Source organism: Hyla sarda, chromosome 1, assembly GCF_029499605.1.
Source record: "Hyla sarda isolate aHylSar1 chromosome 1, aHylSar1.hap1, whole genome shotgun sequence".
Classification (NCBI taxonomy): Eukaryota; Metazoa; Chordata; class Amphibia; order Anura; family Hylidae; genus Hyla; species Hyla sarda.
Genome location: NC_079189.1, coordinates 97,775,298 through 97,802,348, shown reverse-complemented (window position 1 = coordinate 97,802,348; position 27,051 = coordinate 97,775,298). Strand labels below are relative to the sequence as shown.

The 27,051-nt window shown below is 40.2% G+C and overlaps 1 protein-coding gene across 3 annotated transcripts in view; it reads left to right on the top strand.

The window, feature by feature from the left end:
* Positions 1-19,254, top strand: part of LOC130356691 (rho GTPase-activating protein 7-like) — a 219,331-nt gene extending 200,077 nt beyond the window's left edge. For all 3 annotated transcript variants that reach the window (XM_056558568.1, XM_056558551.1, XM_056558559.1), the window contains exons 5-6: positions 16,677-16,710; positions 19,077-19,254. In XM_056558568.1, coding sequence (XP_056414543.1) covers positions 16,677-16,710; positions 19,077-19,126 — 84 coding nt within the window. In that variant the 3' untranslated portion in view covers positions 19,127-19,254. The remainder of the gene's footprint in view (positions 1-16,676; positions 16,711-19,076) is intronic.
* The last annotated feature ends 7,797 nt before the right edge of the window (positions 19,255-27,051 follow it).

Sequence of the window (27,051 nt, the reverse complement as noted above, 5' to 3'; positions counted from 1 at the left end):
GTGGCTGAATGACACAGCCTGGAGTTGGTGGCAGCATGAAGAGACCAGATAGTGGCTGAATGACACAGCCTGGAGTTGGCGGCAGCATATAGTGGCTGAATGACACAGCCTGGAGGTGGCAGCAGCATGAGGAGAACATATTGTGGCAGTATGAGACAGCTTGGAGCTGGCATTAACATGAGGAGAACATATGGTGGCAGACTGAGACAGCTTAGAGGTGGTAGCAGCAGCATCAGGATTCCTGAAAGTGACCCGGTGACAGAGGGGTGCGGTAGGTGGCAATACCATGACTAGAGATGGGCGATTTAAAGCTGACAAGCCCGAATTCATTAGAAATTTAATGAAATATTCGATTCGCAACGACTGCGTGGACAAAAATACTCACTGGCTGGTGTTGTACGCAGATTCTTTTTTTAGTGTACTGTAGCGCATTTTTCTGCCCTCATAACTGCATATCCCATACGTCTATCTAATTAGTGTACTATTTGTACCTCTTAATCTGTCAAGGGCCTGCATACTGTGAAAGTCTATGCAAAAGTACTCACTGGCTGTTGTTGTACGCAGATTCTTTTTTAAGTGTACTGTAGCACATTTTTCTGCCCTCATAAGTGCATACCACATACTTATATCTAAGTAGTGTACTCTTTTGTACCGGTTAATCTTTTGTGGGCCTACATACTGTGAAAGACCAGGCAAAAGTAATCACCGGCTGGTGTTTTACTAAAATAAGTTTTTTTAAGCGTACTGTACCGCATTTTTCTGCCCTAGTAAGTGCATACCAGATACGTACATCTAAGTAGTATTCTATGTTGTACCTGTTAATCTGTCAAGGGCCTAGATACTGTGAAAGTCCAGGCAAAAGTAATCACCCGCTCGTGTTTTACTAAAATAAGTTTTTTTAAGCGTACTGTACCACATTTTTCTGCCCTCATAAGTGCATACCTTATACCACATACCTACATCTAAGTAGTGTACTATTTTGTACCTGTTAATCTGTCAAGGGCCTACATACTGTGATAGTCCAGGCAAAAGTACTCACCGGCTGGTTTTGAACTCAGGTACTTTTTTAAGTGTACTGTAGCACATTTTTCTGCACTCATAATTGCATACCACATACCTACATCAAAGTAGTGTACTATTTTGTACCTGTTAATCTGTCAAGGGCCTATATACTGTGAAAGGACAGCTAATTGTATACACCTGCTGTTGTTCTAGACAAATACTGTTTTAAGCATAGTGAAGCGTATTGTACTGCCCTGATATACGCAATAAGTATGTCAGGCAGAGTAGTGCCAGGACGTGCACAGGGGAGTGGCAGAGGCCTAAATGGCTTTTGGCAGCCAGAGTTGCAGCGAGAGGTCTGAGCTCCTGGTGTCAGCTAGCGGTCAGATATCGACCAGTAACCCAGTCATCCCAAGGGACATCCGATACCCCCAGTCAACAATCGGTGGGTTCTTCAGACTCAACCCTCACTTGGCAGGGCCCTCAAGCTGCTGCTGCCACCTCAAGGCTCTGCCATAGTGCTGCTCTATGGTCTCCTCATGCTAATGCTACCACCTCCAGGCTCTGTCACTGTGCTGCTCTATGGTCTCCTCATGCTAATGCTACCTCCTCCACTCTCTGCCAGTGTGCCACCATATGGTCTCCTCATGCTGATGCTACCACCTCAAGGCTCAGCCATTGTGCCGCCATATGGTCTCCTAATGCTGATGCTGCCACCTCCAAGCTCTCTAATTAAGCTGCTCTATGGTGTCCTCATGCTGATGCTACCACCTCAAGGCTCTCTCATTGTGCTGTCATGGATACTGCAAAACATAATTAAGGTACTGGTCCCCAGTTTCAGAAATTTTCCCTTTCACTTTCAGGACTCCTGATGCTGCTGCCATGACCAGGCTGTCTGATTCAGCCACTGTATGGTATCCTCATGCTTCAGCCACCTCCAGGCTGTGCCATTCAGCCACTATATGGTCTCTTCATACTAATGCCCCCTCCAGGCTCTGTCATTGTGCTGCCATGTGACTCCTTGTTAAATTTGGCCCTCTGTACCCACATGCCGAGGCCCGGGACACTAAAACTTGGGAGTTAAAATTTTAATTTAAAAATCCTCAATTTAAATTTAAAAATCTTAAATTTAAATTTAAAAATCTTAAATTTAAATTTCAAAATCTAAAATTTCAATGGTCTCCTCATGCTTCTGCCAACTCCAGGCTGTGCCATTCAGACACTATATGGTCTCCTCATGCTTCAGCCAACTCCAGGTTGTGCCATTCAGCCACTATATGGTCTCTTCATGATTCAGCCACCTCCAGGCTGTGTCATTCAGCCAATTTACGGTTTACCTTTATGTTTTATAGTAGCACTAGTTACAATAAATCCTCAATTAAAATTTAAAAATTCAGCTTTTGATCTAAGGGATTGTGAAGCCCAAGTGTCTACTCATGCTGCTGCCAGCTCCAGGCTGTGTCATTCAGATACTATATGGTCTCCTCATGCTGCCAACACCTCCTGGCAGTGTCATTCATCCAATATATGGTTTACTGATGCTTCAGCCACCTCGAGGCTGTGCCATTCATCCAATATATGGTTTACTGATGCTTCAGCCACCTCCAGGCTGTGCCATTCATCCAATAAGTGGTTTACTAATGCTTCAGCCACCTCCAGGCTGTGCCATTCAGCCACTATATGGTCTCTCCATGCTGCCACAAACTCCAAGCTGTGTCATTCAGCCACTAAATGGTCTCCACATGCTTTAGCCACCTCCAGGCTGTGCCATTCAGCCACTATATGGTCTCCTAATGCTGCCACAAACTCCATTCTGTGCCATTCAGCCACTATATGGTCTCCTCATGCTGCCACAAACTCCAGGCTTTGCCATTCAGCCACTATATGGTCTCCTCATGTTGCCACAAACTTGAGAATCTCTACCTGTGCTCGGCACAAGCCATCAGTTCTCTGAAAGGTGCAGAGCCCACCACTTGAAAAGGGCAGGACTGCAGCACCAGCAACTTGGAAAGGAGCACATTCAGCTTCTGCGCTGTTGGATGAGTGGGCTCATACTGTTGTCTCTTGGACATGACTTCGCCGATGGATTGTTAGCGGAATGACTGACTCGAAATAGGAGGAGCAAGAGCATCTGTAGCGACAGAATGAGGATATGACACACAGCTCCCTTCAGCTGAAGTGGTGGAGCTTTGGCTGGCTGAAACAGGGAGCAGCGTGCCACTGGGTGATGCAGCAGGCTGGACCACTACATCGGAGCCACAGTTCTCCCAGGCCACTTTATGGCGATGCTGCACATGTTGACGCAGGGTCGTGGTGTCAACATTGGGACCCTGGCCACGCTTCACCTTCTGCCGACAAATCTTGCATGTGGCCAGGTTAACATCCTCCGGATGCTTGATGAAAAACTGCCACACCGCCGAGTAGCTGATTTTCCCACCAACAGTCCGCACTGATTGACTGCTACTGCTGCCGACTCCAGGAACCCCTGTTCCACTACCTCCCGGGAAGGTAGGCTGCCGCAAAGCAGGTGGTCTACCCTGGGCATGTTTGGCTCCAGACTGTCCACTTCTGCCTAATGCTGACTGCCAACCATACTACCACCTTGCTGGCTCAGCTGCTGCAACCCTCTTCTGATGATTATGAAGCCCCTTCTGCACCCGGCTCCCAAGTGCGATCGGCTTCATCATCATCGAGTTGTGTCTGCACGTCACTGATGTCCTCCTCAGGTTCCTCTAAAGTGTCTGCTTCTGGAGCCAGAACACTCGCAACATCTGGACCACACTAAATGGAGTTCAATGAACTTCGTAATGAATTTCGATTCATCAGATTCAATTCGCTCATCCCCAATGGCAACTCATGAATTCTGCATATTGCTCGCTACAATAAACTTAGTAGGACAGTATTTACTACGACACAAGCAAGACACAAAGTAGCCAGAGTATATTCCCATTTCTGGAAAACTATCACATATTCTATATTGTATCATTGTTGAAACTAAACAGAACTAGACAAATAGCAAAGTTGTAAGACTATAATACAGAGGGCTTATGCAGAGATGTGTGTAATGCATGGATTGAACAAATCTTAGATAAACCTTCCACAGATTTACTGTATGTTATAGATTCAATACTGTTACATACAGTACGTTACTATTTTAGGGCTGCTAACCCTCAAACAAAATGTTCCCTAAATGGCATGTAATTTCTGATTGGCTGAGCAGGCAGCTCCTGTGGGTCAAGATGACACAGAACCAGGAAGAAGTGGAGACTAGTGTAGGATTGGAAGAGTTTGCACAGCAGCTGTGGGGGACCAAGGGAAGTGAGTGTATCATGTTTATTATTTCTACAATACCCCCCAGCTGTATTAGGTATACTAAGTATTCTGTTCCAAAATGGAAGATGGTAAGCAGCAGAAACAGTGATGAGATCCTCAGCTCTAAAGGTTATAAAACTAAAATTTGTATTTCTTCTTCATTAAAAAAAAAAAGCTTTACAGACACACAAACATATTTCAAACCATTACCGTTCTATCATGGTCCCACAGTGATAGCTGATCATCAGTATTAGAGAAGCCAGACTTCTTTTATACTATGGGGTTTTCTTCATGAGACAATCCCTCTAAATAAAATTTGGGTTCAGACAAAAATGGTTGGGTGAGCTTCATGGCTTCCACATGGTTTATTGTTAGTCTTCTGATGCACTCATACTGCCGCCTAATGCTGTAAAATCTCTCTCTTAATAGTCTATGTGCTATTTTAGTCACTGTCAATCTGCACGTACAAAAGCAATTGTCAAACGGGTCATGTATTTCTATGAAAGCTACTTTTTACAGGTGGTTCACAAGAAGCGTGACCCACAAGGCTTCAAACCTTTTTCTCTACTGACTCTTGTCTTGTCTTCCTTCTACCTGAAATGTAATCTGTTAAAGTCGGTGTTCATTCCTTCCATTAACACTCTCACACCTGATGCCTCTTTGTGCTGCCAATGCTTTTATCTGTCTTAAAACAGAAGGCTGTTGTTTTAGGAGGATATTAAAAGGTGACCCGTCCTTCACTTTTCAAATGCTACGCCATGTCTCCTACAAAACCTCTAACATCTCTGCACCTTTTTACATATTCCAAAAGTTTATTTTCCTTCTTAACATTTTTAATGACCTACACCTATCATCATCTGTCTCACATCTGTCTTGAAGACTCCTACACTATGGAATGCACTATATTAGCCAATCAGACTAACCTCTTACCCTCAAAGTTTTAAGCATACTACAAAAATGTGTAACTTTCCAGAGGCTATCATGTTTCCTAGCTGTTCTGCTATTAGACCCATTAATATAATATCTGTTTTCCTCCTCCATCCCTTATACATGCCCCCTCAGTGTATTCATTTTACACATCTTCTTGTCATAGACGGCCATGTCCTAGTCTGTGCTGTTGATTCTGTCCAGTCCATGAATAGAAATAAGCTGTATATTCAGACAATTATCACTTTTATAGCTGGATGAAAATCTTGGTTCACATTAGCATCATAGTTTCAGTTTTGCAATAGATCCCAAATATATTTGGAAGGATTCTATCATTTTATAAAGGGCCCATTGGGGTTTCATCCAGGTACCACTGCACTGGTGACAAGAATTGCACTACAACAAGTTTGCCCGGTTGGCAGATGAGGGGGATGCAATTTCAGGGCTAGCAGTACTGCAGCAGGACTCTGCCTCTGACCACCAGGGGGGTGTCTGCTCCAGTAAGGAGGGAGGAGTGCAGGGCAGGCCAGAAAGGTACTGGTGGTGGGGGGCTCAATTATTAGGGGGACAGACAGGGCGATCTGTTACAAAGACTGGGATCGCCGAACAGTGTGTTGTCTTCCTGGTGCTCGAGTTCGGTACATCACGGTTCGGGTTGACAGGTTGCTGGGTGGGGCTGGAGAGGACCCAGCAGTCATGGTACATATTGACAAAGTAAGAGGTAGGTGGAGTGTCCTTAAAAATTATTTCAGGGACTTAGGCCGCAATCTTAAGGCAAGGACCTCCAAGGTAACGTTTTCTGAAATATTACCTGTACCACAATCCACACCAGAGAGGCAGCGGGAGATTAGGGAGGTAAACAAGTGGCTCAGAAGCCGGTGTAGGAAAGAGGTTTTTTTCTGTTCATGGAGAACTGGGCCGACCTCGCTGTCGGATACCATCTCTACCGTAGGGACGGGCTGCACCTCAATGGGGAGGGTGCAGCTTTGCTTGGGAAGAAGATGGCTAGAAGGGTGGAGAAGTGTTTAAACTAGGCACTGAGGGTATAGATAGAGAGGGGGGACTTATTAATGTACCTGGGGGTGGAGTGGAGGAAGGAGTTACAATAGTTAATAGGGATAGGCGTCATAGGAAAAAAAACATACACCATTGAATTGCATGTTGACTAATGCCAGAAGTCTAACCAATAAAACTGACGAACTGGAGTTGAAAATGTCTGAGGAGAATTATGACATAGTGGGCATAACAGAGATTTGGTTGGACAATAGCTGTGACTGGGCGGTCAACATACAGGGTTATAGTCTATTCAGGAAGGATCGGACAAAACGGAAAGGGGGAGGAGTTTGTCTTTATGTAAAGTCCAGTCTGTAGGCCGCACTCCGGGAGGATATTTGGGAGAGAAACGATAATGTGGACATAAATAAAATAATTCTGATAGGGGTTTGCTGTAAGCCACCAAACATAATGGAAGAGGCAGAAGATCAATTACTGAGGCAAATAAACAAAGCAGCAAATAAAAATGATGTGATAATAATGGAGGACTTTAACTATCGTGATGTAAACTTGGAGACTGAGACCTGTGAATCTCATAAAGGAGACAGGTTTCTGACTATAGCTGAAGACAATTATCTGTCCCAAATGGTGCAGGGCCCGACCAGAGGGGGCACCCTTCTAGGCTTAATAATAACCAACAGACCTGACAGAGTAATTAATGTGCAAGTAGATGGACACCTAGGAAATAGTGATCATAATATAATACATTATAACATGTTCTTCAATAAGGGAATCTCTCGAGGGGCCACAAAAACAATGAACTTTAGGAGGGCAAAGTCTGATCAAGTCAGAGAAGCCCTTAACAATATAAAATGGGATAATGTCCTCAAAAACAAGAATACTGACACTAAATGGGAGACTTTAAAAAATATCTTAAATTCTCACTGTAAGATGTATATACCTTATGGTAATAAAAGGGTCAGAAATAAAAGAAAATCAATATGGATGAAGAAGAACATTAAGGGGGCAATAAATGAGTAGTGTTGCTCACGAATATTCGCAATGTGAATTTTTTTCGCGAATATTGCATATTCGCGAATTTGCGAATATTCGCGAATATAGCACTATATATTCGCAATTACAAATATTCCTTTGTTTTTTTTTTCACAGTATACATCAAAGGGATCATCCCACTCTGCTTCCAGCTTGTGTGGTGTAAAGAAGGCTCTAACACTACTGTGTGAGACTGGCGTGCGAATTTTCGCACATGCAAAAATTTGCATATGCGAATTTTCACATATGCAAATTTTTGGATATGCTATTTTTCGCATATGGAATATTCATCCATATATTTGCGAAATATCTCAAATTTGAATATGGCCTATGCCGCTCAACACTATAAATGACAAAAATAAATAATTTAAACTACTAAAACAGGACAGCAGTGAAGAAGCATTAAAAAGCTATAGAGAAAAATGTAAAATATGTAAAAAACAGATAAAAGCGGCAAAAATAGAGACAGAAAGACTCATTGCCAAAGAGAGTAATAATAACCCCAAAGTGTTCTTTAACTATATAAATAGCAAAAAGGTCAAAAATGAAAGTGTAGGCCCTATAAAAAAATGATGAGGAAGAAATTATAAACGGGGATCAGGAAAAAGCAAATATATTAAACAAATTCTTCTCCACTGTATTCACCAAGGAAAATGAAGTGCCAGGTGAAATACAGCGAGATAAGGTAAACTCCCCAGTACAGGTCACCTATCTAAACCAGGACGAAGTACAGTGCCACCTACAAAAAAATTTAAATAGACAAATCACCAGGTCCAGATGGCATTCACCCCCGTGTTCTAAAGGAATTAAGTAATGTAGTAAACAGATCCCTATTTTTAATATTCAGGGACTCTATAGTGACAGGGACTGTTCCCCAGGACTGGCGCATGGCAAATGTGGTGCCAATATTTAAAAGGGACAAACGGTGATCCTGGGAATTATAGACCTGTTAGTTTAACCTCTTTTGTATGTAAATTGTTTGAGGGTTTTCTAAGGGATGCTATTTTGGAGTATCTTGATAAAAATAAATGTAAGACTCCATATCAGCATGGCTTTTTGAGGGATCGGTCCTGTCAAACTAACCTGATCAGCTTTATGAGGAGGTGAGCTCCAAACTGGACCAGGGGGAATCGATGGATGTTATATATCTGGATTTTTCCAAAGCATTTGATATGGTGCCACATAAAAGGTTGGTGCATAAAATGAGAAGGATTAGGCTGGGGAGAATGTGTGTAAGTGGGTAAGTAACTGGCTCAGTGATAGGAAACAGAGGGTGGTTATTAATGGTACTTTTCTGATGGGGTGACTGTTACTAGTGGGGTACCACAGGGGTCAGTCTTGGGTCCTGTCCTATTTAATATATTTATTAATGACCTTGAAGAGGGGTTGAATAGTAAAGTAGCAATCTTTGCAGATGATACTAAACTCTGTAAAGCGGTAAACACAATAGAGGACAGTGAACTGTTAAAAATGGATCTGGATAGGTTTGAGGTTTGGGCTTGGAAATGGCAGATGAGGTTCAACACTGATCAATGTAAGGTAATGCACATGGGGAGGAAAAGTCCGGGCTGGGATTATGTATTAAATGGGAGAACACTTGGGACGACTGACGTGGAAAAGGACTTGGGAGTCTTAGTTAAAGGGGTACTCAGGTGGGAAACTTTTTTTTGTTTTCTTTTAAATCAACTGGTGCCAGAAAGTTAAACAGATTTGTATATTACTTCTATTAAAAAATCGTAATCCTTCCAGTATTTATTAGCTGCTGAATCCTTCCAGTACTTATTAGCTGCTGAGGAAATTCTTTTCTTTTAAGAACTGTCCAGAGTAGGAGAAAATCCCCATAGCAGACATATGCTGCTCTGGACAATTCCTAAAATGGATAGAGATGTCAGCAGAGAGCACTGTTCTCGTTATGTCAGCAGAGAGCACTGTGTTCCAAAAAGAAAAGAATTTCCTCTGTAGTATTCAGCAGCTAAAAAGTACTGGAAGGATTAAGATTTTTTTATAGAAATTATTGACAAATCTGTTTAACTTTCTGGCACAAGTTGATTTTAAAAAAAAGTTTTCCACCGGAGTACCTCTTTAACAGTAAATTTAGCTGTTGTGACCAATGTTGGGCAGCTGCAGCCAAGGCAAATAAAATCATGGGGTGCATCAATAGGGGCATAGATGCCCATGACAAGGAAGTAATTCTACCACTATTTAATTCACTAGTCAGACCACACATAGAATACTGTGTACAGTACTGGGCACCAGTGTACAAGAAAGATATAGTAGAGTTGGGGAGGGTTCAAAGAGGCAGCCAGGGTAATACAGGGCATGGGAGGACTACAGTACCAGAAAGGTTATCAGTATTAGGGTTATTTAGTTTAGATAAAAGAAGGCTTAGGGGAGACCTAATAACTATGTATAAATATATCAGGGGACCGTATAGAGATCTCTCCCATGAGCTATTTATACCCAGGACTGTATCTATAACAAGGGGGCATCCTCTACGTTTAGAGGAAAGAAGGTTTCTACACCAGCACAGATGGGGGTTCTTTACTGTAAGAGCAGTGAGACTGTGGACTTCTCTGCCAGAGGAGGTGGTCATAGTGAACTCTGTAAAACAGTTCAAAAAGGGGTCTGGATGCATTTTTGGAGAATAATAAAATTGCTGGTTATGTATACTAGATTTATAGGGACAGAAGGTTGATCCAGGGATTCTCAGTAGGGACTCATTAGGGTTATAGGTTAAACTTGATGGACTCTGGTCTTTTTTCAACCTTATGAACTATGTTACTAAAGAGAGCAGCCCTGACAACAAGAAAGCCTGATTCAAACAATGAGATTTTTTTTGCCCACCTGCATTAGAAAAATATTCAATTTAATGGGCATTTTTAACTATCCTCTATTTTGCACACCAGAACATACTATATAGAGGTGCCACTGAATTATCTAGGACATATAATCCTCTACATTTGATTAGTCTTTTTTTTTTTTTTTTTTTTGCCAGATAAGGCTCTTTCCACATTTCCATTTTCCATATGCATAAGAAAAGCTTCAAACATACCCATAGAGTCCAATGACCTAATGAAGGCCTACATTTGGGTTGTTTCCATCAGTTTTTCCATCTTATACATTTCCATACAGCAGGATCCATAACAAGAGAAAAAATTCATCATGAGATATACATGAGATTTTTTTTTATCAAGGGAGTCTACTGTGTGTATGATGGATCTGGAGTTCCCCAGCATATACCACCACCGGATGCTACAAAAATGCAGTCTCAAAATAGTCTTACTGTGACAATGTGTGTGTAATTTTAATCCACGTATAATAATCAGACACCGGCTATTTTTTTTTACATGTCTGCTGGTGTTCTATCACACAGGAACCAGCTACCCTTGTCTATCAATGCCATTACTTTCTAACAACTGGATGTCATACAAAAATTAACAGCAGCTCTCATAGACAATGGATGGAATGGTGTTGAACACATGTAACTGCTGCCCCATTATGAAAAAAAAACTCAGGGCCCCATTCTTGAGATCGATGGGGACCAAGCAGTCAGAAGCCCCACGCTCATACACTCATCCCTCATCCTGTGGATAATCCTAGGACAACCCTATTATCTATAAAATAATAACTATACACATGTACTCTTCATGTAGCTATATCTAATGAAAGGACAACCATTACCTTCCATTACATTCATCTAAGAGGTCCAATTCTATTGCGATGTTTACTATTCTTACATCACCTCGAGAGCAAAGAAGCATGTCTAATAAAGAACTATCCAACAAACATAACAAAAGGGTAAATTTAGTGGAAAGGATATCAGATCTTAACTTCTCTTCTTTCTCCCTACCTTTCTTGTTCGATCCCTAGTGCCCACTCCCACTTGCTACAAGGCGACCAAATCTCCAGAGTTTTGTGTCATGCCGCAACTACCTACCTGGTCTACTTTCACCCTAGCATTTTGGGATGCAATATATATTTATTTTGTTTTATCTTTTATTTTAAAAAATTTAACAGAGCACAACCTTTTATAGTTTATTTTTATACAGAAGATTATATGGTTATTTATACATTGGGGCAAATTCACCAAAACTGTCTGAGATAAATAAAATAAAAATAACTGTCTGATTTTACTTATAACAACTAATTACAGCTCAGACTGATAAATCTGGGACAATATTGTGGTTCTTATTGGAAGGATAAAGTGTTTACATGGAAATGTCTGTGTTGCAGCTAAAAGGCATTCCACATATGGCCTCTCAAGGGACAGACAAAGTAAAAAAAAAAAAAAAAACTAGTTAAATGAATACCAAATAGTAGGCTGATGACCAGGGAGTTAAGACAGGGAAGTAGTCAAATTACGGTTTAATGACTATCAGATGATTCCTTGTCACAACAACACATAATTATTTAGGCCTTTCTCATGGGAATCGCTTTAATAGCCTCCAATTCCTATATATCCCCTTTAGGTAAATATATTACTGCCTCCTAAAATATTATGAAGACTGAAGTAAAGTGATTCATCTAAATAGATTGTAATATTACCACAATAATTTTTGTAGTAATACTAGACTTATACATTGTATCACACTTTGACCAAGGGCGTTGAATGACCTGCCGAGTTCTACTTGCTTTTTTATTTAAATGGAATCCAGTGCATTCCTTTTAGTAGACGGAGAAGAGACCAGATATCAGGCATGTAAAATTGCACAAAACCAAATGCATAAACAGCTTTTTGGCTATAAATAAAATTGACATAGAATAAAAATAACCCATTGAGGAATTTTATTAACTCAGCGAGAAATGTATATTTCCAGAAAAGAAGAACATAATCTTTACATCTAGTTTCCACTAACACTGTGGGAGGCAGAACTTAGACCATCAAGTTGTTAAATCTTCAAGTTCTACATAAGGAAAGCTATTTAGCAGAGGGGGGGAGTTGGGATTGTTTTCTTGGAAAGAAACAGAAAAAGTCTTGGAGATGTTTTCAGATTTTTACTAAGTTAGTTAACTTAATATAGTCATTTAGAACCCATGGTTCACATTTGGTTTCATGTTTCCTTATTATAAGTCCTATGTATATATTTTCAGTAACACTATTAAAAATTGTAAGTTTCACTACAAGTGTCTAACTGCACATGACAATGGATTGAAAGGAACCTTAAAGGGGTACTCTGGTCCTAATACATCTTATCCTCTATCCAAAGGATAGGGGATAAGATGTATGATGGCAAGGGTCCCGCCGCTGGGGACCCCCTCAATCTGTCATTGCGCACCCACTTTTGTGAGCTCACCTTTGTTTGCTTTGCTGTTGTACATTCAGAAAACCTTAATTTTACTCTATAGGTTAAAAAAAAATCACAAGAATTCTGATTGATGGATGGAATTCTTTCAATAGTTGCATATGTCGTTTCCCCTTGTAGAAATGTAGATGCCACTCAATAATTGTGTTAAAAATGTTACTGCATCCAAGAGTCATAGAACCCAAAACTGCCATATAGACTAGATTAGTGTTGGCCAAACCCAACATTTTGGCAAGACTGGATGACCATTTGATGAGTACAAGGCCTCCCAACTCCCCAACCCCCCTCCCCCAATGACAGATGTTGGGGAGGAAAGAAGAGTCAGGCAGCTGAATTTCGACATGCCCAAATTTTTCCTCTGAGAGTAGATAAGTAACCCCAAGGGCTTTTTGGTAGATACAAGAATGGAGGGTCAGGAGATAGCTGCTGGCTGACAGTTATCTAAAGTGTGTACTACTAGTCAGTCAAAGCCTTTATTAACACATGGAAATATTAACATAATAGTAACGTAATCATCAACAGCCTAAAAATGCATGGACAATTATAAAATATAGATGTCTCCTTCCTTACTTTTCTCCACGACGCAACATATCAAAAAGTGTGTCAAAAGAAAATTTTCTTAAAAAGACAAACACAATTGTGTGATACTCTCTCAGGAGATGTATATATATAAGTGACTGTGTGTGGGTCCCCAGTGGTTGTAATGTAAATTACAGTCTGTTGAGTGTTTTACCAGTATGTTGAAATACTGTATATGTACTGCTTCCCAATTTTTCCACATATTCATGAATGTTTATACATGTCATGAAACTGTGGTGGTTTTCATTTATTTAACCTCTCTGTTAAAAGTGACAAAACATAGCCTGAAAAGATGCCAAAAACAGGGGGAACTATTTTATGAATCACTCGAGCTGTAAAAAAAACTTGAAAATCACACTTACTTATTTGGGAAATTAGCTAAAAAGGGTTAACCTTTAACTAAGTTAAAGGAAAAGTAAGGGTGGATACATTTGTACAAAGCCAGATGTGGCTCTCCCTGGTGACTGCCAAAGGTCAGAGAAACCGGACCCGCAGTGATCAGCTTATCCCCTTTTAGGGTGGAGTCAAACGGGGTGTATCCGCAGCATCAAATACGCTGTGGATGTGCCCCGTGTGACCCTGCTCTACCTCTATTTTGCCCTGACCCCTAAAGTAAGAAATAACTGCTATCAAACTATCATTGCATATTCCTAAGTAATCCAGCCTGACTCAAATCCTTGCCTATACCCTCTCGGGGGGTTGAGCCTTTCGACATTTGGGTTATCACTAGGAGTCTTTAATCTTCTACAGCCAGAAAAACCCTAAAGTAATAACTTAAATTACTAATGCAGTGAGCTTCTTTCAACAGAGTATACAATGTGTATATGCATCCTCTGACTAATATACAACTCATTCCTTTGTATTATAATTCACATGGGCCTACTGCATTCATTCCACTGACAGGTCTCCTCTTACATTCAGCTAGTGAAAGTCACATTGGATCACCATTTGAACCTAACAATTTGGCAGATAAGTATGTCGTAGATCTTATCCATTATGATTTAGTAGGGCTCCCTTTACACCACACTTCTCAGCACTCAGCAAAGTATCAGTTTTCAGTTTTTGCTGTATCCATCCAAAAACACATGCAAAATCTAACACATTTTAGATGCATCTGACAATCAAAACAGTTCCATCTTAATTTCTTAAAAAACTAAAAATATACTTAGGAAACTAGGAAACTTGAAAATATAAAAAGGAGATTGATTTGTTAAATTCACACAATTTTAAGTTGAGATGATTTTTTTTGGTGGAATAATGCAGTAAATTATACACGAAGTTTAAAAAAGGAAAAAAAAAATAAAAATAAAAACAGTGCAACAAAAGCTACATACCCATAAGCACTTTTGGCATACATTCTCTAACAGAGTCTTATGTATCCGTTAAATACATACATCGCAAGGGTTTCCCTTATCTCAAGATGTATGCATCCAATGGATGTTAAATTTTTTTTTCAAAGTGTTGAGTTTTTATAAAGAAAAAGGCAACAATCCTATCTACTGGCTATCTTAACTTTTCCAGTAGACATATTTTAGACTATAATGAAACAGTGGAATCCACCACAGACAAAAAGCATTCAATTTATTCATAGTACATCAGAAAAACACCAACACACCTGCAAACTAAGGATGTGACAAAGACTACTGACCCCACTGACAGCTGCTCCCGTCTGTCCTCACTAAGCAGAAGGCCGGATCATGAAGCATCTGTCACACATGTCAGATATATTCTACTGTGGGTAAATTTTATTGCGTCCATTCACATGGAAAAACCATTATTGCTCCTGCCCATATATTTATATAAAACAAATTATGTTCTGTTAGATTCTCTACAATGTCTAGCATCAATAGGACCTGACAGGTGCCAGAGTATCAGATACATTTGATGGACAGGCATGGAAAAGTATAAAAAGTTGATGTGCAAATCTTGAATATGTTAAAAAAAATCTGTGTTTACTCCAGAGATTTTTTGTCTACAATTATGTTTTGTATGATTGAAGGAATTTTGATGATGAAGTAAATATGTGACCTTTTCAAAAATACATTTTTAGAGTGTTGTATGTAATATTAACTCTACAGGGTGGGCACTTATATGGATACACCTTAATAAAATGGGAATGGTTGGTGATATTAACTTCCTGTTTGTGGCACATTAGTATATGTGAGGGGGGAAACTTTTCAAGATAGGTGGTGACCATGGTGGCCATTTTGAAGTCGGTCATTTTGAATCCAACTTTTGTTTTTTCAATAGGAAGAGGGTCATGTGACACATCAAACTTATTGGGAATTTCACAAGAAAAACAATGATGTGCTTGGTTTTAACGTAACTTTATTCTTTCATGAGCTATTTACAAGTTTCTGACCACTTATAAAATGTGTTCAATGTGCTGCCCATTGTGTTGGATTGTCAATGCAACCCTCTTCTCCCACTCTTCACACACTGATAGCAACACCGCAGGAGAAATGCTAGCACAGGCTTCCAATATCCATAGTTTCAGGTGCTGCACATCTCGTATCTTCACAGCATAGACAATTGCCTTCAGATGACTCCAAAGATAAAAGTTTAAGGGGGTTAGATCGGGAGACCTTGGGGGCCATTCAACTGGCCCACGACTACCAATCCACTTTCCAGGAAACTGTTCATCTAGTAATGCTCGGACCTGACACCCATAATGTGGTGGTGCACCATCTTGCTGGAAAAACTCAGGGAACGTGCAGCTTCAGTGCATAAAGAGGGAAACACATCATCATGTTGCAATTTCGCATATCCAGTGGCCTCGAGGTTTCCATTGATGAAGAATAGCCCCACTATCTTTGTACCCCATATACCACACCATACCATCAATTTTTGTGTTCCAACAGTCTTGGAGGGATCTATCCAATGTGGGTTAGTGTCAGACCAATAGCGGTGGTTTTGTTTGTTAACTTAACCATTCACATAAAAGTTTGCCTCATCACTGAACTAAATCTTCTGCGTAAACTGAGGGTCCTGTTCCAATTTTTGTTTTGCCCATTCTGCAGCACCTGAAACTACGGATACTGGAAGCCTGTGCTAGCATTTCTCCTGCGGTGTTGCTATCAGTGTGTGAAGAGTGGGAGAAGAGGGTTGCATTGACAATCCAACACAATGGGCAGCACATTGAACACATTTTATAAGTGGTCAGAAACTTTTAAATAACTCACGAAATAATAAAGTTACGTTAAAACCAAGCACATCATTGTTTTTCTTGTGAAATTCCCAATAAGTTTGATGTGTCACATGACCCACTTCCTATTGAAAAACAAAAGTTGGATTCAAAATGGCCAACATCAAAATGGCCGCCATGGTCACCACCCATCTTGAAAAGTTTCCCCCTCACATATACTAATGTGCTACAAACAGGAAGTTAATATCACCAACCATTCCCATTTTATTAAGGTGTATCCATATAAATGGCCCACCCTGTACACACAGACAATACTAAGTTTTATCATATCTCAAAATATTCTCCAATCTATTGTCTTTTAGGCCCTGCCTGTGATTTCAGAAAGAGAAAAGGCTGGTAAGTACATTTCTGGTGTATTCTTGTTCATGTATCCATGGTCTCATTTTTTAACAGGTTTTTAACTATGTTCCATTAGGCCCAGTCACTTTCTAGGTTACGTGTCACATGGGTCAGAGTTCACAATTCATTTCTTGGGCACTCTGTAAATATGGGAGTCTTTTTTCAAAGTGTCTGTAATTTGTTTTTCACACTGGTGAAGCTTGAGCAGGTTATTGCGGTTGTAATATTCTTATTTTACAGCTTACAATAAAGGTAGTTAATCTAATCATATCAGAACAGGGGCCTATATACCTATTTTACTTTTCTACTTCCTTCATTTTGGTTTTCCTATTCGTCTGTGTTGATTGGAAGTGTTGGCTCGCAGTGAAGCGATGGTAGTAGAAATGAATAACAACGTATACTCACCCCTTTGCTCACTATCCGTTTGGCACTTGTCACCAAAGTCCCTGGCACAAATGCCTTTGTGTTGTCACCATACACTGAGCATAGGAGGATAAGCACCATACCCTGCCCTAGGCAAATTTTTTAAAGCCATATGGATTTTATGTTAAAGGGGATTCAACAAAGAAGCTATACCCATCTCCTTCGATCCCTTGCCACTGAGCATACCCTATTGTCAATCCTGTCTATTTTTTCATCATCATAAATCCCACTGTTGTCCATAACCTCGACTACCCATCTCATATTTCTTATCTTATGTGAGTAAAGACAAATGATTTGAGCTTTAAGAGTAGTGTTGAGCGCGAATAATCGAATAGTGAATTTTTATTGCGAATATCGGCAATATTTAGAATATAGCTAAATATATTCGTTATGATGAATATACATTTTTTTTTTTCGCAGTACACATCACAACGATCATTCCTCCCTGCTTCCAGCTTGTTGTTCAAAGAAGGCGGATACAGTGGTCCCTCAACATACGATGGTAATTCGTTCCAAATGAACGATTGTTAGTTGAAACCATCGTATGTTGAGGGATCCGCGCAGTGTAAAGTATAGGACAGTGGTCACCAACCTGCGGACCTCCAGATGTTGCAAAAATACAACTCCCAGCATGCCCGGACAACCAACGACTGTCCGGGCATGCTGGGAGTTGTAGTTTTACAACATCTGGAGGTCCGCAGATTGAAGACCACTGGTATAGGAGGTTATACTCACCTTTCCCCGCCGCTCACCGCTGCCCTGGATGTCACCCTCCATCGCTGTTGCCGCGTCCCCGGGCCATCTCTGCTGCGTCTCTTCATCGCCGTCATCACGTCGCTGCACACGCCGCTCCTATTGAACGACGGGACGGTGTGCGCGAGGACGTGATGACGACGATGGAGAGCGCAGGCAATGCAGGGGATCCCAAAGAGGACGGCCGGGAGCTCCGGTAAAGGTGAATGACATCCAGCGGACCACACGGGGCACCTTAAATGGCTATCCGGCAGTAGCTGAAGCAGTCTACGCTGCCGGATAGCCGTTTATGCGATGGCCCCGACATACAAAAGCATCGTATGTTGATGCTGCCTTCAACATGCGATGGCCTCTGAGAGGCCATCGTATGTTGAAATGATCGTATGTCGGGGCCATCGTAGGTCGGGGGTCACTGTATGCGAATATTGGCACTTCCAGAGGACACTGAAAAAATAGGACACTGATCTGTCCCTTCTTTTAGCTTGTGGGCCAATGAGAAGGATGCAAATACAGTTGTCAGAGATTAGCAACATCCCTAGCAACCAATAGGAAAGTAGTTAGTTGAAAGAGATAATCTTGCATGCGCATTTTATGAATTTCATTATGAATTTCGCATGGAAAAAAATAGTTAACGAATATGTGAAACTCGCGAATTTAGGACAAATATTCATCTATATATATTCGCAAAATATCGCAAATTCGAATATGGCCTATGCCGCTCATCACTGTTTAAGAGATGGATATTGGCTAATGCTCTGAGTTGTGGCAAACTGTGTACTGCAGTGTATAATAACTTGTGAATAAAGAGTCGATTTTTATTGAATTAGTAGTGCTTTCTTTTTTATGTGTACTAAATATAATTTTTATGGGATGTTGATAATATTTGTAACAAGCTTTAGATATTTTTTATTGGACTGTAATTGGATTAAGATCTGTACTAAGAATATTTACTGGTGTTGCGCAATAAAATGTACGTGCAAGTTAAATTTTCATTTCTTGGTTAATAACGTATATAGAGAATATTAACAAGTTTTAGTTCAGTTTTTTTTTTTTTTTATTAACTCCCCTTTAAAACAAATATAGCTACACATAGCTTTGGTCTACTTGTAATACCCCAAAAATGCCATATGCTATAGAAAAGTGAATGCTGTTGCTACAGGTGTGCATTCACAGATCCTTATTTCCAGTCAGGACAAGACAAGTGATGGAACAAAGGGCAATGGGTCATGTACGGTAAGGCCTTTTTCCATAAGGAAAGAATACTGCTGAGAATAGATGAAAAGGAAAGTGACCGCACAAGCAGGTGAAAGCTAAAAGGTTATGAAGATTATCGCTAGACATGTGAGATTGAGTAGAAATGTGGGAAGAGAAATATTTCCAGCTGCAGAAATTCATGGAAGAGGAGAGATGCCAGGCTTGTTACAGTGTAAAATTCGGTTGAGGTGTAGAAGGAGGACATGAATGATGAGCTCGGAGATAAAGTGCTGCGATTCGAAGACCCTGCTTAAGCAACGATGCATATGAGCTGAGATAAGCCAACATTGGCAGGCGGACCAGTAATTTACAGATGCCATAAAAAACCTGACTTCATGCATATATGTCTAAACATGCAATAAAATAGACACATTATTATCATTGTGGCATGTACATTTATTGTACAGAACCTTAACAAGCTACAGTTTTCAGCCATAGACAACAATCAGCAATCCATTGTTTATAGGGGCTCCCAGGTAATGTCTGGCACGATGGGTTTTTAGTTTAGTCTCCCCTAGATATAGGTGTAACCAGAAGTGTGGGAAAAGCTTCTTATCTCCCACTCTACTGACTCCGCAAAATTACATGAGTGAGACTTAAACTTGTATGTCAATAGGGAAGTTAGGATGAGTACTTTAAGCCAACAGTTATAGTTCAGAAGGTATTTGACAGAGAGGAGCAAAAGTCCAGCAATACAATTGAACACCAGGTTCAAAAAAAAATTTCAGAGTTAGGCGTAGATCTACAGATGTTTCCCTATTCATAAAAATGAACTATATTATTGTGCTATATTCTTTACCTTAGAGCACCTAGGAAATTATTTCCTGTAATAATTCTAGGGTTAAAATATAGGAGATAATGGCCATTACAGATAAAATAAATAAAACATGCATCAAATTCCTCCAGACACGATTGGTCAGAAATATTTTATTTACTATATACATGGACATTACTGATTCAATCAGTTGACTTTTTAAGCCATATTAGACCTTGATCACATTGACATTATGGGTTATCATTTGTTTTTCTGTTGAGTTTCTACTGTTTTTGATAGCAAGAACAGAGTAACCTTTACTCTCTTATCCGAATGATAGGGGATAACATGTCTGATCGTGGGGGGTCCAGCCACTGGAACCCCTTGCTATTTCCGGGTCAGCTCTGCAGTGTTACGGTCATGGAAGTCTAGGGCTTCCGTGATCGTGACGTCACATCCCATCACGCCTCCTCCCATAGACATGAAAAGAGGGAGTGTGACAGCTGTGATCACCAGTATGACTGGGGCGCCATGGCAGAGATCACGGAGGTCCCCATAGCCGGTCTTCATGATTAGACATGTTATTCCCTATAAAAAGGAACCAACATGTCTAGCGGCGGAGTACCCCTTTAAGAACATCATAGGAAAGATGATGAAAACCTGACAGACCCCATTAAAGTCAATGCAATGTGTTAGGATTCATTGATATATGTTCAAAATTGGACCAACTTAGTTGTCACATCTGCATTCTAAATTGAATCAACAATGCTAGTGAGAACATATCTTTCTCTTAGTGTTACACACAATGTTGGGTCATTGCTGACTATGATAATGTTTGCATGCACATTTGATATTGCACCACAGCTACTGCACGGACTCGGTGAGGTTGTTTTCCCAGGTTATCCCCCCTCAGCTCGGATCAATTGATAGGTCTTTCCTGGTGAATAGGGAGAGACCTGTCAATCAAGCCCAACTGGGCGGGGACAAGCCAGGGAAACGCTTTAATTCCTGGTCTTTGTTCCCTGAGTGTATGGATTATTGAATGCCTGAGCACAGCTTCATTCAATCCCTATGGGACTTCAACAGATAGCTGATTGCTATACTCAGCTATCCTCGGCAGCCCCAAAGTCAGTGAATGGAGTGGTGATCGAACATACTTAAAGGGGTACTCCAGCAATAAAAATGTATCCTCTATTCATAAGATAAGTTACAAATGTCTGATCACGTGGAAGTCCAACCTTTAGGACCTCCTGTAATCCTGGGAATAGGGACCTGGCTATCCCAGCTTAATGGCACAGAATGAAGAAGCAGGTCAGCATGCATAACAGTCATGGAAATGAGATATATTTAAATCGCTGGAATAACCCTTTAACCCCTATCCTGTAGATGCAGTGGTTGATTTTCTCTATATTATGAAACATTGCTATCTACATTTCCAATAGAAGCAGCAGTCAACATAGTGTCACATTGTATTCCTCACTGGCTCTCTGACCCTTGCCCTTTCAAACTCATTCATTAGTCATATTATGCCTGTGTCTGATGCTGAAGCTGATGCCCTTCTGTCCTCCTAGTCCCACATTACTATCTGCCCTCCTGACCTGGCTCACTAAAAGCTCCTTAGCATTCCAACTTATTTTGTAATTAGGGCTTTAAATCTCCCATTCCACCTCTCTATTATTACTGGGACATTTCTCTTCGCCCCATGAAGGTAGTTATGTTAAAGAAGTTCTCACTTGGCATCACCACTCTTCAACCACCCTCAAGTCCACTTTGTGTACTCTTTCCTTCTCTTATTTGTAAATAAATTTTTCCTTTATGCTTAGGGTTACTACTGGCCAGAAAACCACTGGCCCAGCTGGTAGTCATATGAGGCGGCTGGTGCTGGTAAAATAATTGATGGTATTTTGCGTGTATACATAGAGATGATTTGTCGAGGTCTAAACATAGCTCTACATAGATATTTCTTTTAAGAGCAAAATATCTGAATGCTATGTAAATATGATATTTCATGTTTAGTTTTTTTGTCTTTTTTTTTTATTTTATTTTTTTTATTTGCATAAGGCTCTGCAAATCCAAAATTTTGGTTTGTCATTATAGACTACAAACATTGTACACAACCCTGTATCTTTGACTAGGCAAACAAGGCCCAGGCCTAAGGTGGCACTTCATGAGGGGGTGGCGGCTGGCAACACCATTATCTGTGAAAAAAGAAATCTATGAGTCTTTGAGATTTTCTGTCTTAATCTAGTATATAAACTCTCCGTACCAGAGTATGTTAGGTGCCACCCAGAAAGAAATACTGAACATTCTCCCTAATCTATTCAATGTTTTAGACCAAATTAGTCTGGGTCAGGAAGTCTAAATGTATTTAGAGTTAAATGGCCATTAATGTAATTACTTTAAAAATACAGAATTTTAATGGTGTGTAAATGTTATATGGTTAAATAAAACCTAAGTTTCCAGGCTGATTTGTATCAATTGAAAATGAAATGCCCAGAACAGATGGCTTTATACGTAGGTAGTGGTGAATAATTACCAATAAACGTTTCATTTGTTAACTCATACCTTTGGAATTCATTTTCTAGAGTATGTTACTTTAGTTTATTAAGTTTAGTGTTCAAGCTTGAGAGTAGGACAAATGCACTGTATAAGAAGTGATAATACCATTACTAAAAACAGAATGAACACAATAGAAACAGTATTTTCATCATTAAAATTTAGTACAGAACACCATGTGTGCATGCAGTATTCTATATGGACTGAATACTTTTTGTGGTCTTTCTCCTTTTCAAAAATGTTTCCCTGAGGATCTTTTAGTCATGTTCATTAAAAAGGAGAGACTTGTCTCAAATGTTCAAAAGAGGTTTGCTTAGTTGTATTTAGTCTTCTTATTTTAGAAGAATAAGGCCCCATTCACAGTGAAATTTCTGGATGTAAAAATTCTGGATGAAAATTCTGGACGCTAGGACTGCTCAAAAATGCACGTCTCCATAAGAAACATTGCACATCCGAGTGGATTCTGCAGAAAGAATTGACAAGTTTATTCTTTCTGCGCAGTCCGGAATTAGAATTTCAGCAAACATTGAAAACAATGGCAGTCTGCTCCAACTGAATCTTTTCCATTTTCTGCTGGATTTCGCTATGAAATTCAACTGTGTGAATGGGGCCCAAGAGGGATTTTCAAATACATTAAAGAAAACGGTCTCTCTTTCTCTTGTACCCACTGTACTGAACGCCACTGTAAGTAAAAATGGCAGTGGTGCACAGTACCGTTCATGGCCCCCTTTCCCGGAGGGTGTCACTGCTGCAGCCATGACACATAGTGAGAGTTTGGGGCAGGTTGAGGTAGGAAAGTATCTCTGTGCAGTGTAAGGGTGTCCCAAAAAATTTGCAGACTGTGATGAAGGGGAGGGCATTACGGGCTTGAGAGCTCATTTAAGTGACCCTAGAAAGAAGGCATTAAAAAAGAAAGAGAGAAACCTGGACATGCTCTTACTTACACCAAATAAAAAATTAAAAAAAGAAAGAATTAACCTGTTCATTCTTTTGGGCGAATTATGCGTGTATTGCATTGTCGTCAGTGGTGATGGTGCAGGTCCGTGCGGCCCTACCGCCGAAGGATTTCAGCAGTAGTTAACAGATGGAATCTCAGAGCGGAATTCCTGATCTGAATTCCGCGAGCGGAGATTCCTCAGTGAGAACATACCCTAAATGTAACATCACTAAATTTGTTTGGTTCTCATATGGATAATCTTGTGTTAGGGAAAAACCCTGTGAATTGGCAGGCATTCTTTCTGCTGGTTGTTTGTGGGAAAAAAGCCATGGGAACTAGAGCTTGAGGGTGTCTAAATCTGCGTGTGTTTCCTCTGTTTCCCTACCCACAAGGAAGCAGAACTTTGTCCTCCTTTTTATTTTTTAACAGTTTTTCCTATTCCATGTAACTTTATTTCACCTTATTTGTACGCACTGTAATTTATATATTAAAGCTTAAGTCTCTTAAGTTTTGTTCTTGCCTTCAGCTGTTGCAAAACTTCAAGTAGACCTTTTAAAGGGGTACTCCGCCCCTGGCATCTTATCCCCTATCCAAAGGATAGGGGATAAGATGTTAGATCGCCGCGGTCCCGCTGCTGGGGACCCCGGAGATCACCACTGCGGCACCCCGCCATCATTACTGCACAGAGCGAGTTCGCTCTGTGCGTAATGACGGGCGATACAGGGGCCGGAGCAGCGTGACGTCATGGCTCCGCCCCTCATGACATCACGGCCCGTCCCCTTAATGCAAGTCTATGGCAGGGGGCGTGACGACCGCCACGCCCCCTCCCATAGACTTGTATTGACGGGGGCGGGCCGTGATGTCACAAGGGGCGGAGCCATGACATAACGATGTTCTGGCCCCTGTATTGCCCGTCATTACGTGCAGAGCGATCTCGCTCTGCGCAGTAATGATAGCGGGGTGCTGCAGCGGCAATCCCCGGGGTCCCCAGCAGCGGGACCCCGGCGATCTGACATCTTATCCCCTATCCTTTGGATAGGGGATAAGATGTCTAGGGGCGGAGTACCCCTTTAAAGTCTCATCCAGATCTTAGGTCCTGGCAAAGAGTTGTCTAACTTGGGTGTTGGGGTGGGATTTATGCTAAGTTTATAACATAATTAGAAATTTATTTAAAAACGGAGTGATTTATGTATCTATTAAGGCCTTACTGTCACACCCATGTCACAAGCTGGGAAAGTGTGTACATGACAATTACTGTCTAATAAATGTCAGCCAAACATGGCTAAATTGTTAAGTTTATTTTACAAAAACTTTATAGCAGGTTTAGGTTATTATTGGTCTTTTTATTTAAGGTGCATTACAAAATCAGGTTGCAAACATTTACTTTTCAGGTTGGCAATGGGTCCACAGAGTGTATACTTATGGTAGGTACTCGAATCCATTCTGGTCACTCTATGTCCATTTTTAGTAAATAATTAATTTTCCAATTTTTAGGAGTACCTCTTTGCTGTGCTGTGTTGATGGAACGTAACCATTCCCCTTGTCAGTTGGGAGTATCTCTACACAGTCTGACATTGTCTAGTCAGAGTCATAGGGAGAGATTTATCAAAACCTGTCCAGAGGAAAAGTTGCTGAGTTGCCCATAGCAACCAGTCAGATCACTTCTTTCATTTTTGAAAAGGCCTGGAAAAAGTGAAAGAAGTGATCTGATTGGTTGCTAAGGGCAACTCAGCAACTTCTCCTCTGCACAGGTTTTGATAAATATTTCCCATAGTGTGTAAAGACTGTCCTGAATGACAGTGGGAATGGTAACACCCAGTTGTCAGCTGTTCATACATTTCTTATGAGGAATAACTGAGGAACAGTGCAACAAGCCTAAAGATGGTGACTGTTGACCATCAAGTCTTTGATACTGAACTGATATTTATCTGCCTCCTGATGTAAAGCTGAAAGTATCCTTAGTACAGTGGTGAAATAAATATTGAACATGTCACCATTTCCCCCCCTAAAGAGTCCAAATAAAAGCAGCACATCCACAAGAGAAAAATGTAAAAAAATAAAAAGTGAGAAAGACAATGAAGAGGGGTGCATGCATGCATAGGACTGAGGTTATCAGGTCCAACTCAATAGTAAATGGATTAATGCAGCACACCAAGTGCATGAAAATAAAAATGGTGGTTTATTTCATGATGTAAATATGTTTCAGTAGCCTCCCACTACCTTTTTCAAGTATGTTATTCTCACCAAATATATTTTCAAAGGTGCTATGGGCATAAAAATGTAATCTATACATACAAAGAAACCAAAACAAAATAAGTTCAAATGAAGTTACGTTTAATAATGTGAAATAACACGGGAAAAAGTATCGTATGTAAAGTATGTAAAGCCAAGACAGCTGAAATCTATCAGTAATTAAAAAGCAATCCAGCCCCTTGTCAGTACAAATTATTATCAGCTGGTTCAGTCCCAAATGATGGCCTACCGAAAGTTCTCATTGCCAAAGTGTCACTCATGATGGGTAAAAGCAAAGAGCTGTCTCAAGACCCTTGCAACCTAACTGTTGCAAGACATAACAATTGCATTGGTTACAGGTGGACTTCTAAGCTTCTGAATATTTCAGTTATAATACTGAAGTGGAAAGACAATTTTTCACCATAAATTTATCTTGACGAGAAGTGAAAAAAATTATCAGAAGAGTTGTCCAAGAGCCAAGGACCACTTGTGGAGAGCTACAAAAAGACCTGGAATTAGCAAGTACTGTTGTCTCAAAGAAACCGCATTTAGTGAGTAAACTGGTGATGTGTTAAAAACTTATTTCACTGGGTGTATCCACTCAAAAAGTTAGCGCACATGGATTTGTATTCTGATTTCTAACAAACTGTTGTGATGTCATTTGGGCAGGAGAATCGAGGAGGGAATAAACATTTAATGTTATTAAATCTTCTAATAGCATCTCATGAATATAAATTACATTTTCCATCCCTAACTTTGTTGTTGTTGTTTGTTTTAGTGATCTGTGTAAATGTGAGTCTTAGTAACAGTATCAAATTAACCCTTAACTGCATTGGTCACTATTATTTTTCCTTAGAATTTATCAATGTAATTGACATATTCTCATGGGAATGTTCACTTTCTTACTGCATTCGTCATGGTGTTCCAGAAATGTAGGAATAGGCCTAAGGCTATGTCTTACTAATCTTGCCTTATTATGTATTTCTTGCTTGGTGGGGGCAGACAATTGAATTAATATCCATGAAGAACCATTATGATTACATATGAAAGTCAGAAGAATCGCTGTTTAAATTATAATATTTAAAAAGTTTGCATTGCAATACAATGTACAATAGTGCACCCATATGCTGATCTTATAACAGTGTAACAATAAATATCTTTATATAGCTTTTTCTTCACTGGAACTGAAATGTTTTTCATAAATGGTTTAATATGCATTTTCATACCTGGATAACATCACCATAATCCACAGCTTTGTCAAGGAAAAAATAGAAATGCTCTTATATGATATCATTCTACAAAGCCTGCTAATATTTTCTTATAGTGTCACACATTGCATTATACAATTGTCTCATTTTCCAAAGAGCCTTTGTCACTTTAAATTATGAGAACAATTTCTTAAAGCTCTCCAGCAAGAGCAGCTGCTTCA